This window comes from Prionailurus viverrinus, chromosome B1, assembly GCF_022837055.1.
Source record: "Prionailurus viverrinus isolate Anna chromosome B1, UM_Priviv_1.0, whole genome shotgun sequence".
NCBI lineage: Eukaryota > Metazoa > Chordata > Mammalia > Carnivora > Felidae > Prionailurus > Prionailurus viverrinus.
In genome coordinates, this window is record NC_062564.1 from 148,197,406 (window position 1) to 148,219,237 (window position 21,832).

A 21,832-nucleotide genomic window follows, 5' to 3' on the forward strand; every position below is an offset into this window, starting at 1 on the left:
AGTTCTGGGGGGCAGGGCAAAGATTCCATTTAATTTCTTAATATTTCTAAAAGGAATTCTTTTGTAATCCCTTGTATGTGATCTTATAGATACGAGGATATAATCTTGTACTAAATTTAGGAATTTAATACATATGGTTATTTAAATTCCATTTGATTATTTCCAGGAAAAACTCACCTCCTCAAAAAGGTATTCATCATTTCAGTTATCAGTCATGGCTATAATAAAGTTCTCACACATTGAACTAAAATCTGCCACCAGTTTTTCTTAGCTCTACCTTAGGAACATAAAAGCCTGGACATCCTACCTTAGGAACAACATAAAACAACTGTGGACATCCTAATGTTATATCCTTCATTATAGGAGGGCAGCTCTCCCCTAGATTCTTTCCCCCATGCCCTAGTGGTCAGTCTCATTGAATATCATTAATGATTAATGGAAGCTTTCAGCCCTTTGAAATGGTGACAATATCTGACCTTGCAAACTTGTCAATACATTTCAGAAAATGTACTAGATGTGAAGGTTCTCAGCTGTAACAAGTTCACTGCAAGTGGCTTTTTATACTCCATTGACTTTTAACTTTATCAATCCTACTGTCTTGTCCTGGTTTCCAAGAGGATGTGAGATTTGAACATGTAGTTTCTTTCCCACTCTGATTTTGATGGTATTTGTAATAAGGGGGCAACTCAAAGTACTGCTTAGGAATGTCTCTGTCCCCCAGTTCTGACTCTTCCCACTGCAGTAATATACTTTGAACAGTCCACCTGAAAGATATAGGGGGCAAAAGCTTCTTCTGCAGGAGGTCTTTGCCATTAAATCTAAAATCCTAAAGAGAACTTTTCAAAAGAAAAAATTTTCCCTAGTCTATATCCATGCACCACCACCTCCACAGCAAACCATAGAAGACCAATTTCTACCCTGGCTTCCTTATGTTCATGCTTTCAAAGCCCTAACTGAGAGGCAAGGGCATGTGGGAGGGTAAATGCATGACAGAAGTTGCCATTGTATCACCTGAGATGGTTTTCTCAATATTTACAGTCCAGGAGAAGTTGCTAACCCTTACCCCACTTAGAAACTCGGCAGTTTATATACTTCCTACATTTCTTTCCAAAAGATGTATCATTAAACGTTGAAGGTTTCCTAGACTTACTTGCATAAATGAGTCAGGGAAGGACACCATGGACCACTTCCACACATCTACCCTATTGTGTTATGTAGTAGGGATGTTGCGCAAGTGGGTCTTAATCTGTAAAGAACTCTTCTCCTGTGGGAACGAGCTCTTCCCAGCCACTTGAATGGACCGGAGAGTGAGTTCATTTGATTTTTCTGTTCCCTTAAAGAGGTCCCTCTGATCCTTTTGAACCTCAAAACAACTACCTCATAAAAGTCACGGGAAAGTCTGGTTTATTTAATGGTCAAATATTTGTAAGTTCTTTTGAAGTTGAAACTACTCCCCCCCAGATCAGGACTGTTTCAGTCCTTTTGCCTATGGTGGCAACAAGAGACACGTACAGTTTCTTCTCTGCTTGTTCTCTTCTTCCTCATGCTCACTCAACTGCTTTTACCTCTTCCAAGGTTAACAGAAAAGGGACAAGCTAGCAGGAGAAGCAAGCAGCAGGAACATTAATTCAATGGACAGTTTTGTGAGCTAGTGTTTCCACTAGTTATGGGAAATATTCAAAGTTGACACTTTATGGGTTCGTTGGAAAGCTCTTTGCAACATTTCTGGAATCTCTGACATCCAGCTGGCACCTTAAAACTTCCCCTTGGGCCTCTGACTTTCAAGTTGTCGGACTCCACACAGAGATGTCCCACTGTTGGCAGCACACTGCCCTCTAGACAGGCCACCCCTTCCTCCCCCCAAATTAAGACAACTCCAGGTCAGATTGCTCTCCTGCTTGATCTATATAAGGTCCACAGACCACAACACAGCTTCCCACTCAAAGCCCTCACCTTTGCTGCCCCAGGCCACTTCACTAGCCCCTCTCACCCTCTAATATTCTCTAGTCTGAATCAGACACCTGCCGTTGTACCCCAAACCCCAGGGGCCACCTATCAAGGTCTGAGTGTTTTCCTTTAAGCCTCTCTCAGTGCTTGAAGCAAGGGAAGTGCTTTCCACCATTTCTCCAAACCCACCTCACAGGCTAATCTTTTTTTGGGGGGAGAAAATTGCCAAATTTCCATTTCCCCCCCTAAGCTGAATTCCTAGACTTTCCTGATAGAATTTGAAGTGGGTAATGGAGTTATGGTGGCAACACCAAGCCACAAATCTCCTTTAAAGTCCTGCATTAGAGGGGCTAGCTCTTCACTAAGTGTGTATGGGCATATGCTCACCATTTATGTTTTGTTCTTGTTTCTTTCAAGACCGTAGTGAAATGGAGACAAATAAGGGAAGGATTAAAAGTTACATTTTTAGCATTATTATACAGAAGTGACATAAGAGACTGATTGCCCTATCAGTAAGTTCTGACATTTGACTTCTCTGCTTCCAGTATTAGGGCGTTTGTTCTGCTGTTCATTACAATGCATAGCAGGCCATAAAATTGATCTGTAGGAACACAGCTAGAAAGGCACCCCAAAATGAAATTGTATATAGATATTGAGAAAATGCTACCTTCACCATAGATGCATCATGAGGAAGACCTATACATATAACGTTACATTCATTAGAAAGGAAAAGATACCAATTTTTCTATTTCTGGTTCCTAGGCCGAGATTATGAGAAGGATAAAGTTTGCAAGGAACTTGCCAATCTAGGAAAAGATGACTTCACATCTTTGTAAGTACGAGGTATTCACTCGCTCTCTTGGTTACTTGACCTTGAATGAAACCACATGTGAGAGAACTTCAATTCAGCAGGGGGGGCTGAACCACTCTCTGCACATTGTGAGAACCCAAGACCAATGTGGACACAGGTGTTAGGCCAGTGGAGGACATCCAAAGAATCCAGTTGGATTATTGTTACTAGAGTCTAAGAATTTGTTAGCAGTAAGGTTATTAATAGAGTTAAGAGAACAAGCACAGCTTAAGATAAAATAAAATGCAAAGAGTATATACAAGGGCTGTGGCAAACAAAAACAAGACATAGAACAGGATTACTGGGGAGGCTTGAGAAAGGAAAGAATAGAAGACTTCTTGGATAAAACCCCCAAATCCAACTTCCATTTTACAAGGAACATTTGCCTAGAACAAAAACTATTTTTTAAAAGTGAACCTCAGGTTCTTTTCACTAATCAATGTATGCAATATTCTGGTTAAAAACTGAACAAATTTCATGTTTTAATATGTGCAAATGTGAAGTTTCTTAAAATTCTAAATATATCAACCTACTGTTTTCCTCAGATCAATGGTCTCATACAGCAGAAAGTTTCCCAGTAGCACATTTGAACAGATCAGTCACCTTGTGAATGAAGTGGTCTCCTTGACAGAAGCCTGCTGTGCTGAAGGGGCTGACCCGGACTGCTATGACCTCAGGGTAGGTTCATGTGGCTGCCCGTGTCCTTATGGAGTCACAGAAAGAAGCCAAGATAGGCCTTTATGCTGTATCTTGGGGAAACCTTAGACATCAACTCCACCTACTCCAAGTTTGAGAGAATTACCCCCAGCCCAGACCTATTCTAGTATAATGAATCAGTTTTGCCCATTAGTCCTACAAGGTTCAAATGAAAAGACTGGGATATCTATTAGTTCATGAACCCCTTGAAATAATGCATTCTGTGTACCTTAAAAGCCTACCCATACCTATACATTTATCATGTTAAGACAGGTACAACTGTCCCAGAATAGTTTAGTGTTGGCCTCAAGTTATTTTGGGTTTCAAAAATTGCCTTATATACATACACTAGGTTCTGGGTTTTCTCCCTTTAAGTATAAATGCAGAAGTTAAAATGCTGAACTGACAGGATTTGAAATGTAGACAGGACCTGAAAAAGGTAAAACTACAGGGGTTTCTAGCAATCTACTAACAGTTATCAGGCCTCATGCAAAGGACATTTAGATGCATCTTGATAGAGGCTTCTACCGACCAAACTCTTTGCTCAAGCCTGCAGAAATCATGCTCCAAAGATCTGATTTGAATATATCCTAAACAGGGGTGCCTGGGAGGCTCAGATGGTTCGTGGGTTCTAGCCCCACATTGGGCTCTATGCTGACAGCTCAGAGCCTGGAGCCTACTTAAGATTCTGTGTCTCTCCTTCGCTCTCCTCTCCCCCACTCATGCTCTGCCTCTCTCCGTCTCTTTCAAAAGTAAACAAACATGAAAAAAAAATTTTTTTTAATCCTACAGAATGATTAGTTTTACCTATTAATTGCTTCATTGGGCCCTTGTATATGTTCTAAGAATTTTAAATCAATTTTTCCCCCACCATCAATTCCATAAATACCTATCATTTCAACCAGACCTTCTATACCACTGTAAAATAAACTACCAACCATGATCAATAACAGAATGCGTTTTTATCTTATTTACATTTTATTTCATGCATTAGTTAACTGACCCCTTGACCTGAGATAAGCCCCAGGATTATAGAGACAGATCACATGAAACAGAGATGGCATTGCCTTTGTCAGGGGTGGGAAGCATTTTTAAAACCATGTTGATACTTTCTTTACAAACTTTTTTTGGAAAGGAGATAATAAGAAAAAAAGAAAAAAGGACAATTGCCAGGGAAAGAAATGGAAAGGAAAAAAAAATTCACCAACAAGAGATAAGGATGAAAAGGAGTTTCTAAGAATTCCTAAGTTCTGAGAGTCTGAGGAGGAGATGAGGAGGAGAGGTTTACTTTTGGCTTATGTAATTAATTCATCATGTTGCTTTCCTTCATTTACAGGAAATGATCTTTAGAAGTTTTTAAAAAGATGACCAACATAAATTAAGTGTAGGGATGTCTAGGCAGTTTTCCCTAGTAAATCTCCAAAAAGTTTTTCCCATGGGGACTCTATTTTACATTTATTCCAAGTATCAAATTCTTTCCAAAAAGAACATTTTGCTGCTGCAATTGCTTTAGTGGTGCCCTTACTATGGGCTTAGTCTCCCCACAGGTTATCAGTGCACAGTGTTGAGGCAGTAAATTAAGTTGCACCAGTGGTGTTCAATCTGTACTGCACAGGAGAATAAGTATTGGGGCTTTAGGAAACAGATCCTCAGGCTGCCTCTTTGAATTAATGAATCAGTTTCTGCCTTGTAAAACCCAGGCATCTGGGCTCTGATCCTGATGCAAAAGCAGGCTCCAGCACCAGCAGGTAAGAGAATGCAAACAAATGCAGAAGACTAAAACAGTCAAGAAGAGTCTGCTCATTTAATAGAAGGATGTGACCCTTCTCCCTGGGGTATTTGCAGCAGAAAGCAGGTGGGAGATCATAGCAGAATCACCAGCGAAGTTTTTCAAATGACCTCACTTACCCCGAGATATGTTAATATTTACGTATAGAAACATTGAGCTAAAAACAAAACAAACAAACAAAAAAAAAAACACCTCTTACAGCTGCAAACACAGTCCACTTGTTAATGAAGGTTCTATTTCCGTTAATGAGTAATTAACATAAGACCCTGTATTTGCCTGTAACTATGTAAATTGTCATGTTGATAAGTCATCCAGTAGAGTTTTTGTCATGGACAGTTTGTTACCGATGAGAATTTTTAGATTTAAAGACTAACAGGTCATGCTCCATGGAGAATTACAAGCCTGGAAACTTCCATATAGAAAATGACTTTTCTTTTCTCATTCTAGACCTCAGCATTGTCTGCTAAGTCCTGTGAAAGTGACTCTCCATTCCCAGTGCACCCAGGAACTGCTGAGTGCTGTACCAAAGAGGGCCTTGAACAGAAACTCTGTATGGCTGCCCTGAAGCACCAGCCACAAGAATTCCCTACCTACGTAGAGCCAACAAATGATGAAATCTGTGAGGCATTCAGGAAAGATCCCAAAGACTTTGCTGAGCAGTAAGCTGCTTTCATAAGTAAAACTTCAGGGCATAAAATAATCAGAAGTGTGTCAAATCTAACCCCCTAGTCTATATAAACGCCTCTTCTACAGCAACCAGGAAATTTCCATTAAGAACTTGACTCTTCCCTAAGACTTCTCATTTCAGTCAGTGCTGATTATTATAAATGCCTTTCTCAGACAGAGATAAAGTCAACTTTCTAAAACTTCCAAACTTAGTTCTATCACCTGAAGCAGAATCACTTGGATCCCCTGTCTATGTGACATTTTCAAATATTGGACAGCTACCGTGATTCCCCTTATGCTAGGGATCCTTGCATACTCAATCAGATAGATTTTTTTCTTTCCATTTATGTTAATTTTTGTGATCTTCCAAGACTAATAGAAGAATCAATATATCATCTGGCTCCTCATGAATGTTGATCAAGGAGATCATCAAATTACATGTTCACATGTGGTAGAACACATCATGTTTGCAACTGTTTCTAGGGATATGAGAATAAAAAAAACATGCTTTTCTGAAAATTAAACATTTAAAGTGTACACAGCTATACAATTCTATTTAGGATAATGGCAAAATACAAGTCCAAGAGTCAAATGCAACATGGCTCAGATTGGCCTTAGAATTGAAATTAAGGTCATGATTTTATAAAAATTGGTTGGCTTGCTCATCCCTGTAAATAATCAGGATTTTGCCCAAGATTTCAGAGTCTCATATAGACCCTTATGGCTTATACTCCTAACAATTAAAAAATATTTCAAGAAATAAGCCTACAAATAGCAATTGTGGAGAATAAGTCAACTGGGATAGATGATGAAAGGTAAAGGTGTTTCATTTTAGTTTGTTCAATATTAATAAGCAACTATCATGGGCCATGCACTTAGTAGACGCTAAACGATAAAGAGACAAATGGCCCCTCCTCTCAATCCACTTGGAAATTTACTAAACTACTTTACTAAAAATACTGATTAAAAGGGACTAGTATCCTAAGTCCTTAGTGAGCCTTAGATATTGAAATTGAACTAATGTAACGCATCCTTTTTCCACCAAACTAATGAAAAAGTAGATTCTGCTTCCCACAAATGTTGACCAATACTATTTTCCCCTCCCACAGATTTATGTATGAATATTCCATTAATTATGGACAAGCTCCTCTACCACTCTTAGTCGGTTATACTAAGAGTTATCTCTCTATGGTAGGGTCCTGCTGTACCTCACCAAGCCCAACAGTATGCTTTTTGAAAGAGGTAGGTATCATTTTATTATGTAGTTATGTTCTATTTTTTTCCTCTATTAATGCCATTGAATTTAAGTAATAGTAGTTCAGATTCTGGAAGGAGAAACTTTCTAAAATGCCTCCTTTGCATTTCATTCATTGGAAAAAATATAACCACCTCTAGGAAAGATATATCAGTAAGTTCCTTTGGTCAGAATTCAGTTTTATAGTCATATAAGATAGTAGTTTCTTTTTTCCATTTCTGCAAACTGCTTTCAATGGATCTTGACCATCTAATAAGGTTCTCTCACTTATTTCCTAGAGACTCCAGATGAAACATTTATCACTTCTCACCACTATGTCAAACAGAGTCTGTTCACAATATGCTGCTTATGGGAAGGAGAAATCAAGGCTCAGGTAAAGATTAAGCACTAACAGTATGTTTAGCTGTTTGTGTCTACACGATCTAGAATATTAGAATTCTCTAAGAAAATATTTGTGATAGAATATATAGACTATAGTCTTATGTTCCTGTAATTCTCAAAAATATAGTCCGGTTCTTTTTCTCTACATGAAGAATCAAGAACAAGTATACATTGTCAAATATGACATTTACTTTTAATCAACCTTTTCCATATACTTATGGGAAAACTGGTAGACCACTAGAAATGGTTTCTTCAGTATTCATATTAGCATATATTACAAACACAAAAACTCTTTTTACTCATCACCTGTTATGTCCTTGACCTATTTTTTCCTTGGGATGAGACTTCCTGAAATCTTATTATATGAAGCTTTGTGCTATATATCATGCATGTCTCTTAAGTTTAATGAATATATTCTAATTAGTTAGCTACTTTATTTATAGCCTTCACTTTGATTTTTTGTGGCTACTGTTAACACTATATTTTAATTCTGACAGTTTCTAGGTTAACACTTTCCTCATCTCCCCAGACTTCTAGACTTTGCGGTTTATCTTTTCAGTATTTAGAGTCTATAATTCACAAGACTTTTTTCTCTAATGGTAATGAAAAATCCTATTTTGTGTTGGCATCAGATCCTAAGGTTCTCTAATGGTAATAGAAACTACTTTCATGAGTCCTTTAAAAAGAATCTTCCAATAGAAATACTCAAATACTAAATGGCATTTTCTCTAGACCTTCCCTTTAGTTTTCCTTTTGCATTAAGGTAATATATTTAGGAAGTAGAACATAAGGATTTATAATATAAAACAACCTATAATATATATTATGTATATAATATATATGTATTAGATCTTAATCATTAGTTTATACTTGCATTTGTGTCTAGGAATTTATCCCACAGAAATAGCATTGAACATGAAGATTTAGTAGATATGTTGCTGCAACATTTCTTTTTAAATATGAATAGATTAGAAACTTCCAAAATTTCCCTAAAATAGAGAATACTTATATCAATTGTGGTATATCCATAGGAGAATGCCATAGTTTGGATTAAATATCTTATTACAATATAATTAAAACAAACTATAGATTACTAGTAAAAGGTATTGAAGATACAAATAAATAGATATTCCATGATCATTAATGTAAGAATATGGTTAAAATGCTCCTACTATTCAAAACAATCTACAGATATAATGCAATCCCTATTGATACCCCAGTGACATTTTTGACAGCAGCAGAAAAAAAAAGAAGGCATCCTAAAATTCATAATTCATATAGAATGCCAAGGGACTCTATACAGGCCTAACAATCTTAAAGAGAAACAAAGTTGGAGGCCTCACACTTTATAATTTCAAAACACACTAATAGCAATAATGATCAGGATGCTATGGTACTGGCATAAATACATATATACAAATGTTTAAATATATAAATTTATAAATGTATAAATTTATATATATGTAGGTAGATCAATGGAACAGATCCAAATTGGCCAGATTGGCCAAATTGTTTTCAACAAAGGTGCTGGGACTACACAATGGGGAAAGGACACTCTCAAATAGTGCTGAAAAAATTGGATATCCACATGCTAAGGAATTAAATTGAACTCTTACAACATATTTGAATATTCAAGATGGATTAAACGTAAGGCCTAAGACTATAAAACTCTTAGAAGACAAAACGAAAAGCTTCAGAACACTGAATTTTACAAGGATTTTTTGGAAATGACCAAGAATAGACAACAAAAGCAAAAATAGATAAATGGAACTACATCAAACTTAAGCTTCTGTTTAAGGAACTTCCATAACTCAACAATAACAAAGTATTCAGTTCTCTCTAATCAAGTTATTTAAACAGTTCTCCAAGAGATATAGAAATGGCCAACAAGCACATGAAGAGATTTTCAATATCACTAATCATAAGAGAAATGCAAACCAAAACCACAATAAGAGATCATCTCATACCCTTTAGGACGGCCACTTTCTAAATGAGTGTTGGCAAGAATGTGGAGAAATTGAAATCCTTGTGCACTATTAATGGGAATGCAAAATGGTGTAGCCATTATGAAATACAATATGGAGTTCTCAAAAATTTTAAATTAGAATCGTATGATCCAGCAAGCCCACTTTCACATTCAAAGTAGAATCTCAAGGAGATATTTGCACACCCACGTTCATTGCAGTATTCACAATTGCCAAGAAGTAGAAGAAACCTAAATGTCTTATGCTAAGCAAAATAAGCAGTCACAAGAGGACAAATACTGTGTGATTCCACTTTGTAGTATCTAAAGCAGTGAAAAATCATAGAAACAAAAGGAAAAATGTGGTTGCCACAAGATTGGACTGGAGGCAGTCAATTTTCAATGGGTACAGAGCTTCAATTTAGCAAGGTGAAAAGATTCTGAAATCTGCTGTATTTACAGATATTTACTTATAGTAAATATACTTAACATTACTGAATTATATGCTCAAATAGTTAAGATGCAAACGCTATTATGTGTTTTTGCCAAAATTTTAGAAGAATACTTGTAGATCAGGAATGTTTTCTGTATCATTAAGTGAAAAAGGCAAATATAGCAGAATCCTTTATGAAATGCTTGGTAAACCTGATGAAATGCTTCAGGGTTATATACCAAAATACCAGCATTTGTTAATTCTGTGATCTAGGGCTATAAGTCTTCATATTTCTTTTATCTGTAGTTTCTAAGAGAATTTATAAACTATTTTTAAAAGTACAATGAGGGGCCACAAAAATAGGCTATTGGTCTTATGAATAGGGACTTAGTGCTTTATTGCTGTCGTAGATCTAACATTTTAAAGGCGTGCTTCGAGTAGTGGATGGGACAAGAAGAAAAGCTGTGTATCAGTACTAAAAATACAAAACGATTTATTTAGGATGACTGAATTTTGATTAGCGGCTCTAGCACATAGGAAGCATTGCATAGCAGATGTGTTCCACGCAGCTATCAAGGACAAAAGGGTTGAAGCCATGGTAATTTTCCTCCAGACTGTATGTTCATAGGGAAAAAGAGAACAGAATATGGGTAACCTAACAATCCATTTTTATCCATTTAGCCATCTCGTAAAATTAGCCCAGAAAGTGCCTACTGCTGATCTGGAGGATGTTTTGCCACTAGCTGAAGAGATCACCACAATCCTCTCCAAGTGCTGTGAGTCTACCTCTGAGGACTGTATGGCCAAGGAGGTAAGAGAATCATCATCATGTACCATGTACTGTGTGGCAGGCACTCTAAATTGCTGGTTACATACATCAACTCAGTGAATCCTCATGAAATTTAAGTGTGTCGTTAACTCCGTTTTACAGATGAGTAATGATTAACAGGGATGAATAACTTGAAGTCTTGCAAATAGTAAATGGCAAAGTCCACACACAAGGACAAGATTATCTAATTCCTAAGAATTCCTTACTCTTCCTGCACAACCCAATGCAGTTTAATTATCATTAAACTTCACTTATTTAACTTAATTTTAATGTCTTAAATAATATTTAGACTTGAGTTCAATACACTAGCCACATAAGAAAAAAAAATTTTTTAACAAAGTTTACTTAATCTATATACCCAACATGGGGCTCCAACTCATGACCCTAAGATCAAGAGCCACATACTCTACTGACTGAGCCAACCAGTCACCCTACTAGCCACATTTTAAACGTACAATAGCATAAGACAGCATAGATACAGATCATTTCAAAGTTCTACTGAACAATACTGCAACAATTATTATTCAAAGCTGCTCATGTTTATACCCGCTATTACTTGATGGTCAATTTTTTTCATCATTTTTTATTTACATAATCCTTTAGATAGGAATTTGAACTGGTGCTTTAGATAAGGGTCACCCCAAGTCTGGACAGCTTTAGAAATAATAGTGGAAAAAAAACAGATGATAACAACCTAAGAAAACAGGTCTCCATTAATAGGTGTTTTTCTATAACCTGACTTATAACTTTTCATCTATATCATGCCAAGGTTTGTAAGCCTACATAAGACTTCCTCTTTTTTTTTTAATATTTGTTTTTGAAAGAGAGACAGATAGAGCATAAGCAGGGGAGGGACAGAGAAAGAGGGAGATCTAGAATCTGATGCAGGCTCCAGGCTCTGAGCTATCAGCACAGAGCCCAACACAGGACTTGAACTTGTGAACTGCGAGATCATGACCTGAACCAAAGTCCGACTGAGCCACCCAGGCACCCAAGCCTTCCTTGTTTTTAATTAGGCCAACCAAGAAACTAACAATGCACAAACTCACAATTGCTTTTGTAGCTGCCTGAATACACAGTAAAGATCTGTGACAACTTAGCCACAAAGAATTCTAAGTTTAAGGACTGTTGTCAAGAAAAAACGCCCATGGACGTTTTCATGTGCGCTTACTTCATGCCTGCTGCCCCAACACCAGAGCTGCCAGCTGTCGAGCTGCCCACAGGTCAAGACGTATGTGATAAAGGAAACACCAAAGCCATAGATCAGTAAGTAGAGTTAACTGGAGTAACTTTCTTTCTTGACAGTATGGATATTCACTAGCATTAAATGACAAAGAAATTAAATGGAAGAAAGGGTAAACCTTTATCTGTTTTGATCCAACAAAAACTAAAAATACACCCTTGCTGCATATACCCTAAGTTGCATAAGCTACAAGTATATGCATATTCATTGCATAGAAATACTTCACAAATAGGTTGTATTAACAGGTCAGAAAATTATATTAGAGAGCAGAATGGAGACTAACTTTAGGCTGGAAGTCTGTATTTGTCCAAGTACGATTTTTATAAATGCATAGATAACAATGGAACAATGGAAGAATTTATAGAAATCTGTTTTCATAGAAAAGCCAATTAAGGCTTTTACTTGATGCTTTATGTGAGATTCATGGTGTTATAGTTGCACAAAAGCTAGTTCCATGTTATTTTGAAATAGATAGGTTTATAGAGAACATATACATATGCATATATAGTACACACAGAGCTTTAATTCATTATGAACTAGTCAGAATAGTTACAAAGCAACTGCTAATAATTTGCATTTCAATGAGAATATTAATCCAAAAGCTGTCAATTTGGAGTCACATTTACTTAAATCTTTTATTTTTAGTTAAGATGCAGGAGTCAGGTGATCTGCCTTTTTATAATACAGAGAACATTTACACAAATCTACACATGTTAAAGAGCATTCTCTCCTTTCTCTCTCATACCAGATATATATTTGAACTAAGTAGGAGAACTCCTCTTCCAGAAGTATTCCTCAGTAAAATCCTTGAGCCAACCCTGAAAAGCCTTGCTGAATGTTGTGAGTCTGAGGACTCTGCTGCCTGCATTAATACACAGGTACTATATGCTCTATTTTCTTCAGCAACCTTGGTTTAGGTCAAGAGTTGGAAAACTGTAGGTCATGGGCCAAATCTGACCCCATATCTGTGTTCACATGACCCATGAGCCAAGAATGGTCTTCTATTTTTTTTAATTTTATGACACATTAAAATGTGAAACTCCAGGATTCATAGTGTTTCATTAGAACACAGCCTCACTCCCTGTTTACACATTGTTTATAGCTGCTTTTGTGTCCTATTGGCAGAGTTGAATAATTATAAAAGAGACTATCTGGTTTATAAAACCTAAAATATCTACTATCTGGTTTTATGTAGAAAATGTTTGCCAATATCTGGTGTAGATAATAAACACACATAATAACACATTACACGGAATTCTGATTAATGCCTCGTAGAGCAGTGCTTTAAGACAAATAATTTTGTTATGTAATTGTTTTCTTACAGGGCCCTCAACTGAAAAAGGAATTATCTTCTTTCATTGACAAGGGACAAAAACTATGTGCAGATTATTCAGAAAATACTTTCACAGAGTTTAAGAAGAAGTAAGGAAATTTTCTGTTTCCTCCACATTTATCAAAAATATTAGCATGGTATTATGATTTGAAAGTATAGTTGAAGGCTTGAGACTTTAAAAAGTAGAATCTGATATTTATATGGAGTTCTATCTAAATGGAGTTCTTTTTGGAGGGGAAAAATGGTCATGTGTATCAGGTGAGATATCAATTAGAACACAGCCACAAAAGTATATTTATAAGACCTATAGGAACTTCATAAAAAAAAAAAAAAAAAAAAAAAAACATTAGCCCACAGTTCATCAACATTCTTGCCCTAAAGCCATATGTAGAAATTGCCATCAATAATTGAGGAACTGTAAAACTACTGAAGTTATCTAACTTCATGGCAGATGGTCTGACAAACAACCCAAACTTTCAATCAAGTGTAGTACCACCCATGACCAGCATGTATTCTCTATAAATTGAAGATACAAATGTTAATTAATCATTAATAACGTTGTACAATAGTCAGTAGTCTTATTTCTCAAGAACGGCCATAAAAGTGAAAGAAATTTTGCTGGGTTCCTAAAGACCCATTGCATTCCTAGTTTCATTAAGTAGATTGCTCACATCCATTTCAAATCATCTTGCTCAACATAGGCCTAAAGCAAGCACAAATGGAACTCCACAAAAAGACCAAAGAATCCCCAAAAGTAGGACCCCAATGAAGTCTACTTTAGCAAAGTTCTAAAATGAAAAACTGTGAAAGCCTGAAGTTCAAAATATTTCCCAATTATAAAAAAATAGTATATACGATCTCACGGTCCGTGAGTTCGAGCCCCGCGTCAGGCTCTGGGCTGATGGCTCAGAGCCTGGAGCCTGTTTCCGATTCTGTGTCTCCCTCTCTCTCTGCCCCTCCCCCGTTCATGCTTTGTCTCTCTCTGTATTAAAAAAAAAAAAAAAAAAAAAATAGTATAGAATAACATAAAACAGATAATCCAAGTCTTGTACTCCAGGGTCGCATAGGGCAATTACTGATATTTTTAACATACTGAGATTATAGAAATTATCAATATAGTGGAATTGACATGTAGGGTTATAAAATCACAAGACAGACTACGGAGTCTAGGTATTTGAAACACTGCACCAGCTTATGCACACACACGCGCACACATACTTTCTCCATCCTCGGAGTTCCTCCTGGTCTGACTTGCCTCCCCTTCCAGCTGGGACCAACTCATTTCAGTAATGCTTTTATAAGCAAACCAGCCCCCCTCATCCTCTTGTGCTTTCCCAGGATCCACCTTACCCCAACTAGATAAATTCGGGCTTCTACTACCTCCCATTGCCCACAACCGGGCTGGCAAACGGTTTCTGGAGAAGGTCAGAAAACCAGACTGAATTGCCCATTATAACAATAGAGAGATACCAAGATTATAGACCATTCAAATTGGGAAAGAATCTAGAGAACTCAAGTCCTAGCACCATCTTGAAAGTGAGGTGGAGACATAATGGATAGTAGAGCTAAAAACAAGAGCCCGTTTCTGACCTTCTTTGTGTTTTCCAACATAGCCAGTTGGAAAGTAGGCACGCTGAGGGGGAAGTTGTATAAAGTGAGTAAAGAGAAAAAAGATTAAGGTGGCATAAAGTCCTGACAGGGAAAGTCTTTTTAAGGAACTTGAAATGTAATACAGGAGAGAAGATAGAACGTCAGCAAGAATAGGAGAGGAAGTCTTCCATGTTGATATAATGGAGCAAATGAAGGGGGAAAGCCTGGAGTTCAAATCCAGCAATTTGTAAATTTACTTTTAGGATCTGAGAAGAGCTGGAGATTTCATTTTCGAACCTCAAATTGAGTCGCTAAGAATCACTCCACAGACCCGTAATTTAAGAACAACTATTTCCATCTTTGTATTGTAAAAGACCAGAAGTGGGTTATCATTTTGTATGAGAAAGGTTTATAAAATACAAGTATGGAAACCTTACATAAATATGGTTTTTCAGACTAGCAGAACGATTAAGAGCAAAATTGCCTGACGTCAGTGCCCTGGAACTCCAAGGGCTGATTGACAAGCGTTCAGACTTTGCCTCCAAGTGCTGTTCCATAAACTCACCTCCTCTCTACTGTGATTTAGAGGTAAGAAAATTTAACCCCCTCCTTATCACCCAACAGTATTTTAAGAACTTGTGTACTCAGATTTACTCATTCCTTTGTTACTGAAATGCCCGTATGTGGCAGACTTTTCCTGATACTTTCATTGTAAAGACAAAAGTTGTTTCCTGGTTATGCCAATTTAAAAGCAAATGAGGCAGTTAAACTTTTTTAACAAAAGGTTTGTGAATACAACAAAGTACAGTGCAGGGTTTTTCCCAACTGTAGGTGGTAACATATAAACAGATTTTTAATGTTTATTTTTGAGGGGGGGGGGGGGAGCTGGTGATACAACAGCTGCATTAGGTTGCCTTATCCCAGGAAAATAAAGTTACCTTACCTAGGAGTTGTTATCAGCAGATTTTGCTCTGAGAGTCTCATTCAATTTTAAGAAATATTTTTCTTTTACATTCTGTCAAAAAACAGCAATTCTACAACCCTTTCCTAGTCCCTCTTATCTGCTTATCCAATTACACTTTCCTTTTTGACATCATCCAAGACAAACTGAACTGCACACAACACAGGCTTCCTTCAAGTCTCTTGCTTTTCATTTGACTTGCTTTTCCATTACTTTCTATAACATATTGCCATTTAAAACCTTTGTATTTTCAATTACAATGATGAAAAGGCAGGTTTGTAACTATTTTCTTGCTTTATAACCAGTAAGTGTGGAGCAGTGCTGCTGAGCAACCAGTCTTTCAGTAATTGCTAGCAAAGAGGGAGATAAATGGAGTTGAGGCACTTGCGCATATTTGATGGTCTGGAGCACTCAGATGAGACCTTTGCTATTTGTACGAGCCTTTTAGATGGTCTTTCCACACTCATCTCACAGCTGGGTAACCAAGCTGCCTCTACTTTCTGACTTCAGCTTACAACAGCATGTGCTTTGATTCTCAATGCTTTGTATGCATATTTGTCCTGTGACTCTGTAATATTTGGGGTATAATTTATTAAATCCCCTTGTCCTATATTTGACAAATTTTTTCCTGAAAATTAATGCCTATCTACTACACTGACTCCAAAGTCATTTATATCCAGGGATCTGCCTCTATCTGCCATTCTAAATATACTTGGCACAGCCACTAGAAGAACGGCAAAGGGGCTTCTGAACCAGACTAAATTAACATTAGAAGTTGACCTATCCCTACCCCTCACCCTGATCTTGAAATGACCAGCAAATAGCCACCAGTGTAATTTTCTTTTAGCTTCACCATGGTACCCTCAGAACTAATTCTATTATATTATTATTATCTCATAGAAGCTCATTAGCTGCAGAAACAGTTGTAAAATTAGACTCTAATTTTTTTCCTCTCCACCCATCATTCAGTCCAGGCACTACCATGGATTCTTCTGAGAACTCATTACTATGCTCCTCTAAGATCCCAACAGAGTGCTAGGGGCATTAAATATGGTTTCAGAAAGTTTCAGAAAGTCTCTGTTACATGCTAGAGTTGGTCATCACAATTTTGACAACAAAGACAACCGCAAGTGGCCAAGTGGGAGCCAGGCAAGGAGGAGACAGACTCTCTCCTCCCCCTTTCTTTTGCCCATACTACAGGGGAGACTGGCATATCCTCTACAGCTTATCCTAGCTCTTAGAAGTAGCTTTTATGATCCTCAACATCATAGCTAGCATTTATTAAGCCATTATTAAATGTGAAGGATAATAGCCTTACATGCATGTATTTATAAAATAATCTAAAACCTTTCTAAGTGAAAGGTACTATTTTTAATTTCCCTTTTACAGATGGGTCTAAGGAAATATGCAAAGATTACCAGATGTTAGGAAAATCATGTTTATTCCTTTGCAGTCCATTACTCTCACTCCAGGCATGGTCATAGACTTCAGCCCCAACTTAGCTAATAATGATTAAAAAATCAAAGTATAGATACCTAAAGACTTAATTATTGACTGAAATCCAAAATTATTTCTGAAGTTGAACAAAAATTGTTCTGGGTCAGCTTTGTCCATCTGAATGCCACCCATCCCACTACCTTGCTCTTCTTCCATTAGTTATACTTATTTTGCTTCAACAATCCTTTTTTACTGGCTTCATCCAATTTAAAGTTACTTCTCTCCTGACCTTAAATAAGACATTTTAGACACTACTCCCTCATTATTTTTCTTTTCTCCTCCCCTTACAGCCAAGATTTTTGAAATAGTATGTTCTTTCCTCACACCTGTTAATTCTTTAGTTCTTCACAGAACTTCTGATGGTACCATAACAATAACATTACACTGACCATCTCCTTCTTGCTAAATCTAACCAACGTTTTTCAGTCCTTTTCTTACCAGCCTTCTCTGCAAAAACACTTGACACCCACAACTATTCCTTCCTTCTTGAAACAATTTCTTTGGCATCTGTATCATCATTTTCTACCTTTTGTCCTTCTAGGAGTTTTCCCTTCTCATGCTGTTTTGTACTGTCCTCTTCTAGCCATCCTTTACCTCCTTTCCAGAGTTTTCTTCCTTGATCTTTTTTTTAGTACATTTTCCTTGAGCATTCTCATCCAAAGACATGCCTTTAATCTCCAAATCCCTACCTTCAGGCCAAGATCTCTTCCTTCAGCACTGAGCATTTTATCCAACTTTATGGGGCTCTCTTGTTCCAGAAGAAATTCAAATTCAATGAGCCCCAAATCTTCCCCTTAAAAACCTCTTCTTGTATTTCCTAAATTTATGAATATCACAATTCACCCACTGTCTAAGATAACAAATACTCCTGTATTTCACCTGTTTTCCATATTCGTCCAAATTCCAAATCCTACTGATTCTATGATTCTAACACCTCAGTATCTTGGTCTCCCTATCTACTTCTAAGTTACTGGTACTTAAATTGAGGCAATCCTTTGCCTGGATTACAACATCCCGATTGGTTGTACCCCCCCCCCTTCCTTTTCTTACACCTAACCTCATCTCTATACAGAGATCAGAATAATCTTTGTAAAATACCAAATAGTTAATACATTCCTATAATTGCTCTCCATTGCATCTAAAGTTTTGTTTTGTTTTTAAATAGAGTTTGGACCTTTGACTGACCCTTCAGTCAGATCTACCATTACTTCTTGTTCTTCCTCCTTTGACTCTCCTGAACTATTTGCAAGTTTTCAAGTACCTTAAGCTTGCTCTTACCTCAAGGATTTTGCACATTATGACTCATCCCCTATTGCCTAATCCTTCTACTTCATCCTGACTAGATTTTTCAAGTTTCAGGATACAATTTAAACCTCACCTCCTCTGGGAGTCCTTCCCTGACTCAAGCTCTTCTGTTTTCTCTTTGTACTCTGTGCACACCCAATAATTAGATCTTATTAACTATTGACTTTTTTTTCTGGTCTGTTTTTCCTGGGACACTGTAAATTTTAAGAGCAGGGACAGTATAGAACCAAACGTGAATGATGGCCAATAAATAAATATGAAATGACATTTTGACAAGAATCTTTTCCCCCAAAAAAGTTTCACATTTTTGTATACCATCTGCAACAGTCTACAAAATACTTTATGACTTAGAAGACATTTTTTTCATTGCAGATTGAGGCTGAAATGAAAAATACCCTATAGTCCTGATGCATGTGTATTGTCTTAGGTAAGTATAGTTTTTGAAGGCAGCAAAGAATGTAGATTTACACAATGTATTTTAAACATCAGCATTTGAATAGTCTCCTTTCTATTAGCTATTCAAACTGATTTTACAGATGAAAATATTAAGTATGTGAAAAAGTTAAAGAGCTTATACAAGCATACACAACCAACTTCTGACCTGTCTAGGACTAGAAACCAGGTCTCCAGCTTGATACGTACCTATTACAACCTCACATCTAAGGTAATGACAGCATAGAGACCATTTCAGGGATTTTGATGAATTAAAAGTTTAAAGATTTAAAGACCGAGTTCATCAAGTCTTAAAGACCACAGGGCTCTTAGGAGGAGAAAGGCATTTTTCAAATTAAAGCATGTTTGAAATATTCTCACTCGCTTATTTTAAATATTACATTTTTACCCATTAAAAAATACATGAAGAGGCTAAGAACAGAAGCTAGAACCCCATACTTTAAACTGAAGGTGACCTCAACTCTGCAAATTAACAGAATTATTCGCTCCAGATTTAATTATATTCATTTTAAAGAGATTACTTCTGAGATTTAAAGTGATGAAAACAATCATTTGGGTCTATCTCAGACCTTACTTGAACTGAGGCTTTTCACCACTGTAAGATTTTTATTTTGCTAATTTACTGACAACATTCCGAAGAATAATGTGGAAGCAAAAACCATTGGCTAAGGAAATTAAATTCTTCTACCACATTCAGGCTTTCAATATAAACTATTTGCATCTGAAACAGTAAAAAAGAAAATTAACACTCAGAGGCAGTACAATGGAGGGGGTGGTGGTCACAGAAATTTGGGGAATTACCCAGTCTACATTAGAATCTCCACTCCAACTATGCATCTCTGTGAGCAAGTTATCTATACCCCCTAAAGCTCGGTTACCTTTTTTGTAAAAAGAAAATTACAACTGCTCCTCCCAGCATTGTTGTAACGATGAAGGTGAGGTGATGTGTATAAAATGCCAAGAAATACTATTAGCAAAGTTGCTACAGTTGCTTCTATTACAGATGTAAATCTAAACTAAAACAAGTTTCCCCCAGAGAGTCTTTTCAGATTTTAAATTGCTCTAGAATAGATCCATTTTCTTTTGATTTTTCTCTTACTAGAACACATCAGCTCTCCAATGACCGAAGTGGCACATATTGTTTAGTAGGAAGCAGTTCCTACAACTGTTAAACCAACTGGCTAGCCCTGCCGGTCTTCTCAGTGAAAGCCTTCATCTCATCAGAGATTTGGCCTTGTAGAAGCAGAAGCCTTTGTCTCAAGGTGTTCTCATCCTCAAGGACACCTATGATTCAGGTCTTCCAGTCAACAGTGTGATGCTATTTGATTAACTAAAACCATTGTAAACCTGAGTTGTCATCTGGACAGTTAGTGGTCCCCTTGATCACTTTCTTTCTTCAAGCCCCAAAATTGATGGATTGTGGCCACATTTGTAGGTCTCACTGGAGAATTATGGTCTCTTAATAAATCCCGTAAATCTAGTTATCTTTTTCCTTCAGCTTTGGAAATGGTGTTCCCCGAGTTGCCAACAGATAAAGGATTTGGTCCACACTGAAGATTCAAGTTGGGTAGAAAGCACTACCAGAATTACACTCAGCAGGTGCTTACATGAGAGAAACCTAAGAACTCAGCATAGCCAGGTGCTTACACTTTGAAAGAAACAAGTGAGGAAAACACAGGTGTGTCTGTCTCATCCTCAGACATAACCTCACACAGGACAATGAAAGGTAGAATTTCTTGCACGGTGCAAATAGAACTATGGTATAACTGCTGTAGTATCTTGGGCGGGGGTGGGAATCAAAACGGAGACACATTTGGCTCATTACAATGTAGAAGGGGATTTGATAAGAACTTACACTAAGTGTTTTACTAAAATAAAAAAACTATCATCTCAATCCCATGACTAAGAAGCCTCATGGTTGCTGTGTTTTTTGCTATGGCAGAGAACATTCTCAGAGCACAAAGCTACATACATCCTTAGTTCAAAGAAGAAAAGCTATGATATACCTTGGCATAACAACAGTGATGGCCTTATGTACAGGTTTTGGGAATTTCTTACATTTTTATTCTGGACCCATCAGGTGGGTCACAGTGGATATATGGGTCATGCTAGACAGGTTTCTCTTAAAACATAAAAATAACCTGATCTTATAAACTTCTGCTGAGCAGTATTATGATTGTGCCCATTAGCTGTTCGTCTAACATTTATTTGCCTTGTTCTCATAGATCTAGTGCTGGAACCACCCTGGGAACAACATCTGATGGCCTTACCTAAGCAAAACCAGAGCTCCTGGGGAGACCAGTAGAATACTTCCTGCTTTTTATTAACTACAGTATCTTTATACAATGAGAAGTATGATAATTTGCTATAAAATAAAAACAATGCAGATCATAAATGTCACCAAGGAGGTCACATTGATCTTTAGCACTGTCCCTGTGATTTTCACAAAAATGCTGAGATAGGCAGCCCCCACCTTACAAGCACCTGTTTTCTATCTATTTCTAGAAGATTCACAACGTTAAGTATCCACTTTCAAATTCCCAGTACACGAAGTTCCATTCCTTAATTGCTCCTCAGGCCTAATAGGTACCATTAAGGAAAAGTTAGCCAGGCTTCTATCATAAATAGCCTGGGATTATTC

General features: G+C 37.1%; 1 protein-coding gene across 1 annotated transcript in view; it reads left to right on the plus strand.

Moving 5' to 3' along the window:
* Positions 1 to 19,140, plus strand: part of GC (GC vitamin D binding protein) — a 133,233-nt gene extending 114,093 nt beyond the window's left edge. The window contains exons 3-13 of the mRNA XM_047857604.1: positions 2,710 to 2,779; positions 3,343 to 3,475; positions 5,730 to 5,941; positions 7,058 to 7,190; positions 7,482 to 7,576; positions 10,662 to 10,791; positions 11,873 to 12,075; positions 12,801 to 12,930; positions 13,377 to 13,474; positions 15,431 to 15,563; positions 19,111 to 19,140. Coding sequence (XP_047713560.1) covers positions 2,710 to 2,779; positions 3,343 to 3,475; positions 5,730 to 5,941; positions 7,058 to 7,190; positions 7,482 to 7,576; positions 10,662 to 10,791; positions 11,873 to 12,075; positions 12,801 to 12,930; positions 13,377 to 13,474; positions 15,431 to 15,563; positions 19,111 to 19,140 — 1,367 coding nt within the window. The remainder of the gene's footprint in view (positions 1 to 2,709; positions 2,780 to 3,342; positions 3,476 to 5,729; positions 5,942 to 7,057; positions 7,191 to 7,481; positions 7,577 to 10,661; positions 10,792 to 11,872; positions 12,076 to 12,800; positions 12,931 to 13,376; positions 13,475 to 15,430; positions 15,564 to 19,110) is intronic.
* Positions 19,141 to 21,832: the final 2,692 nt, after the last annotated feature.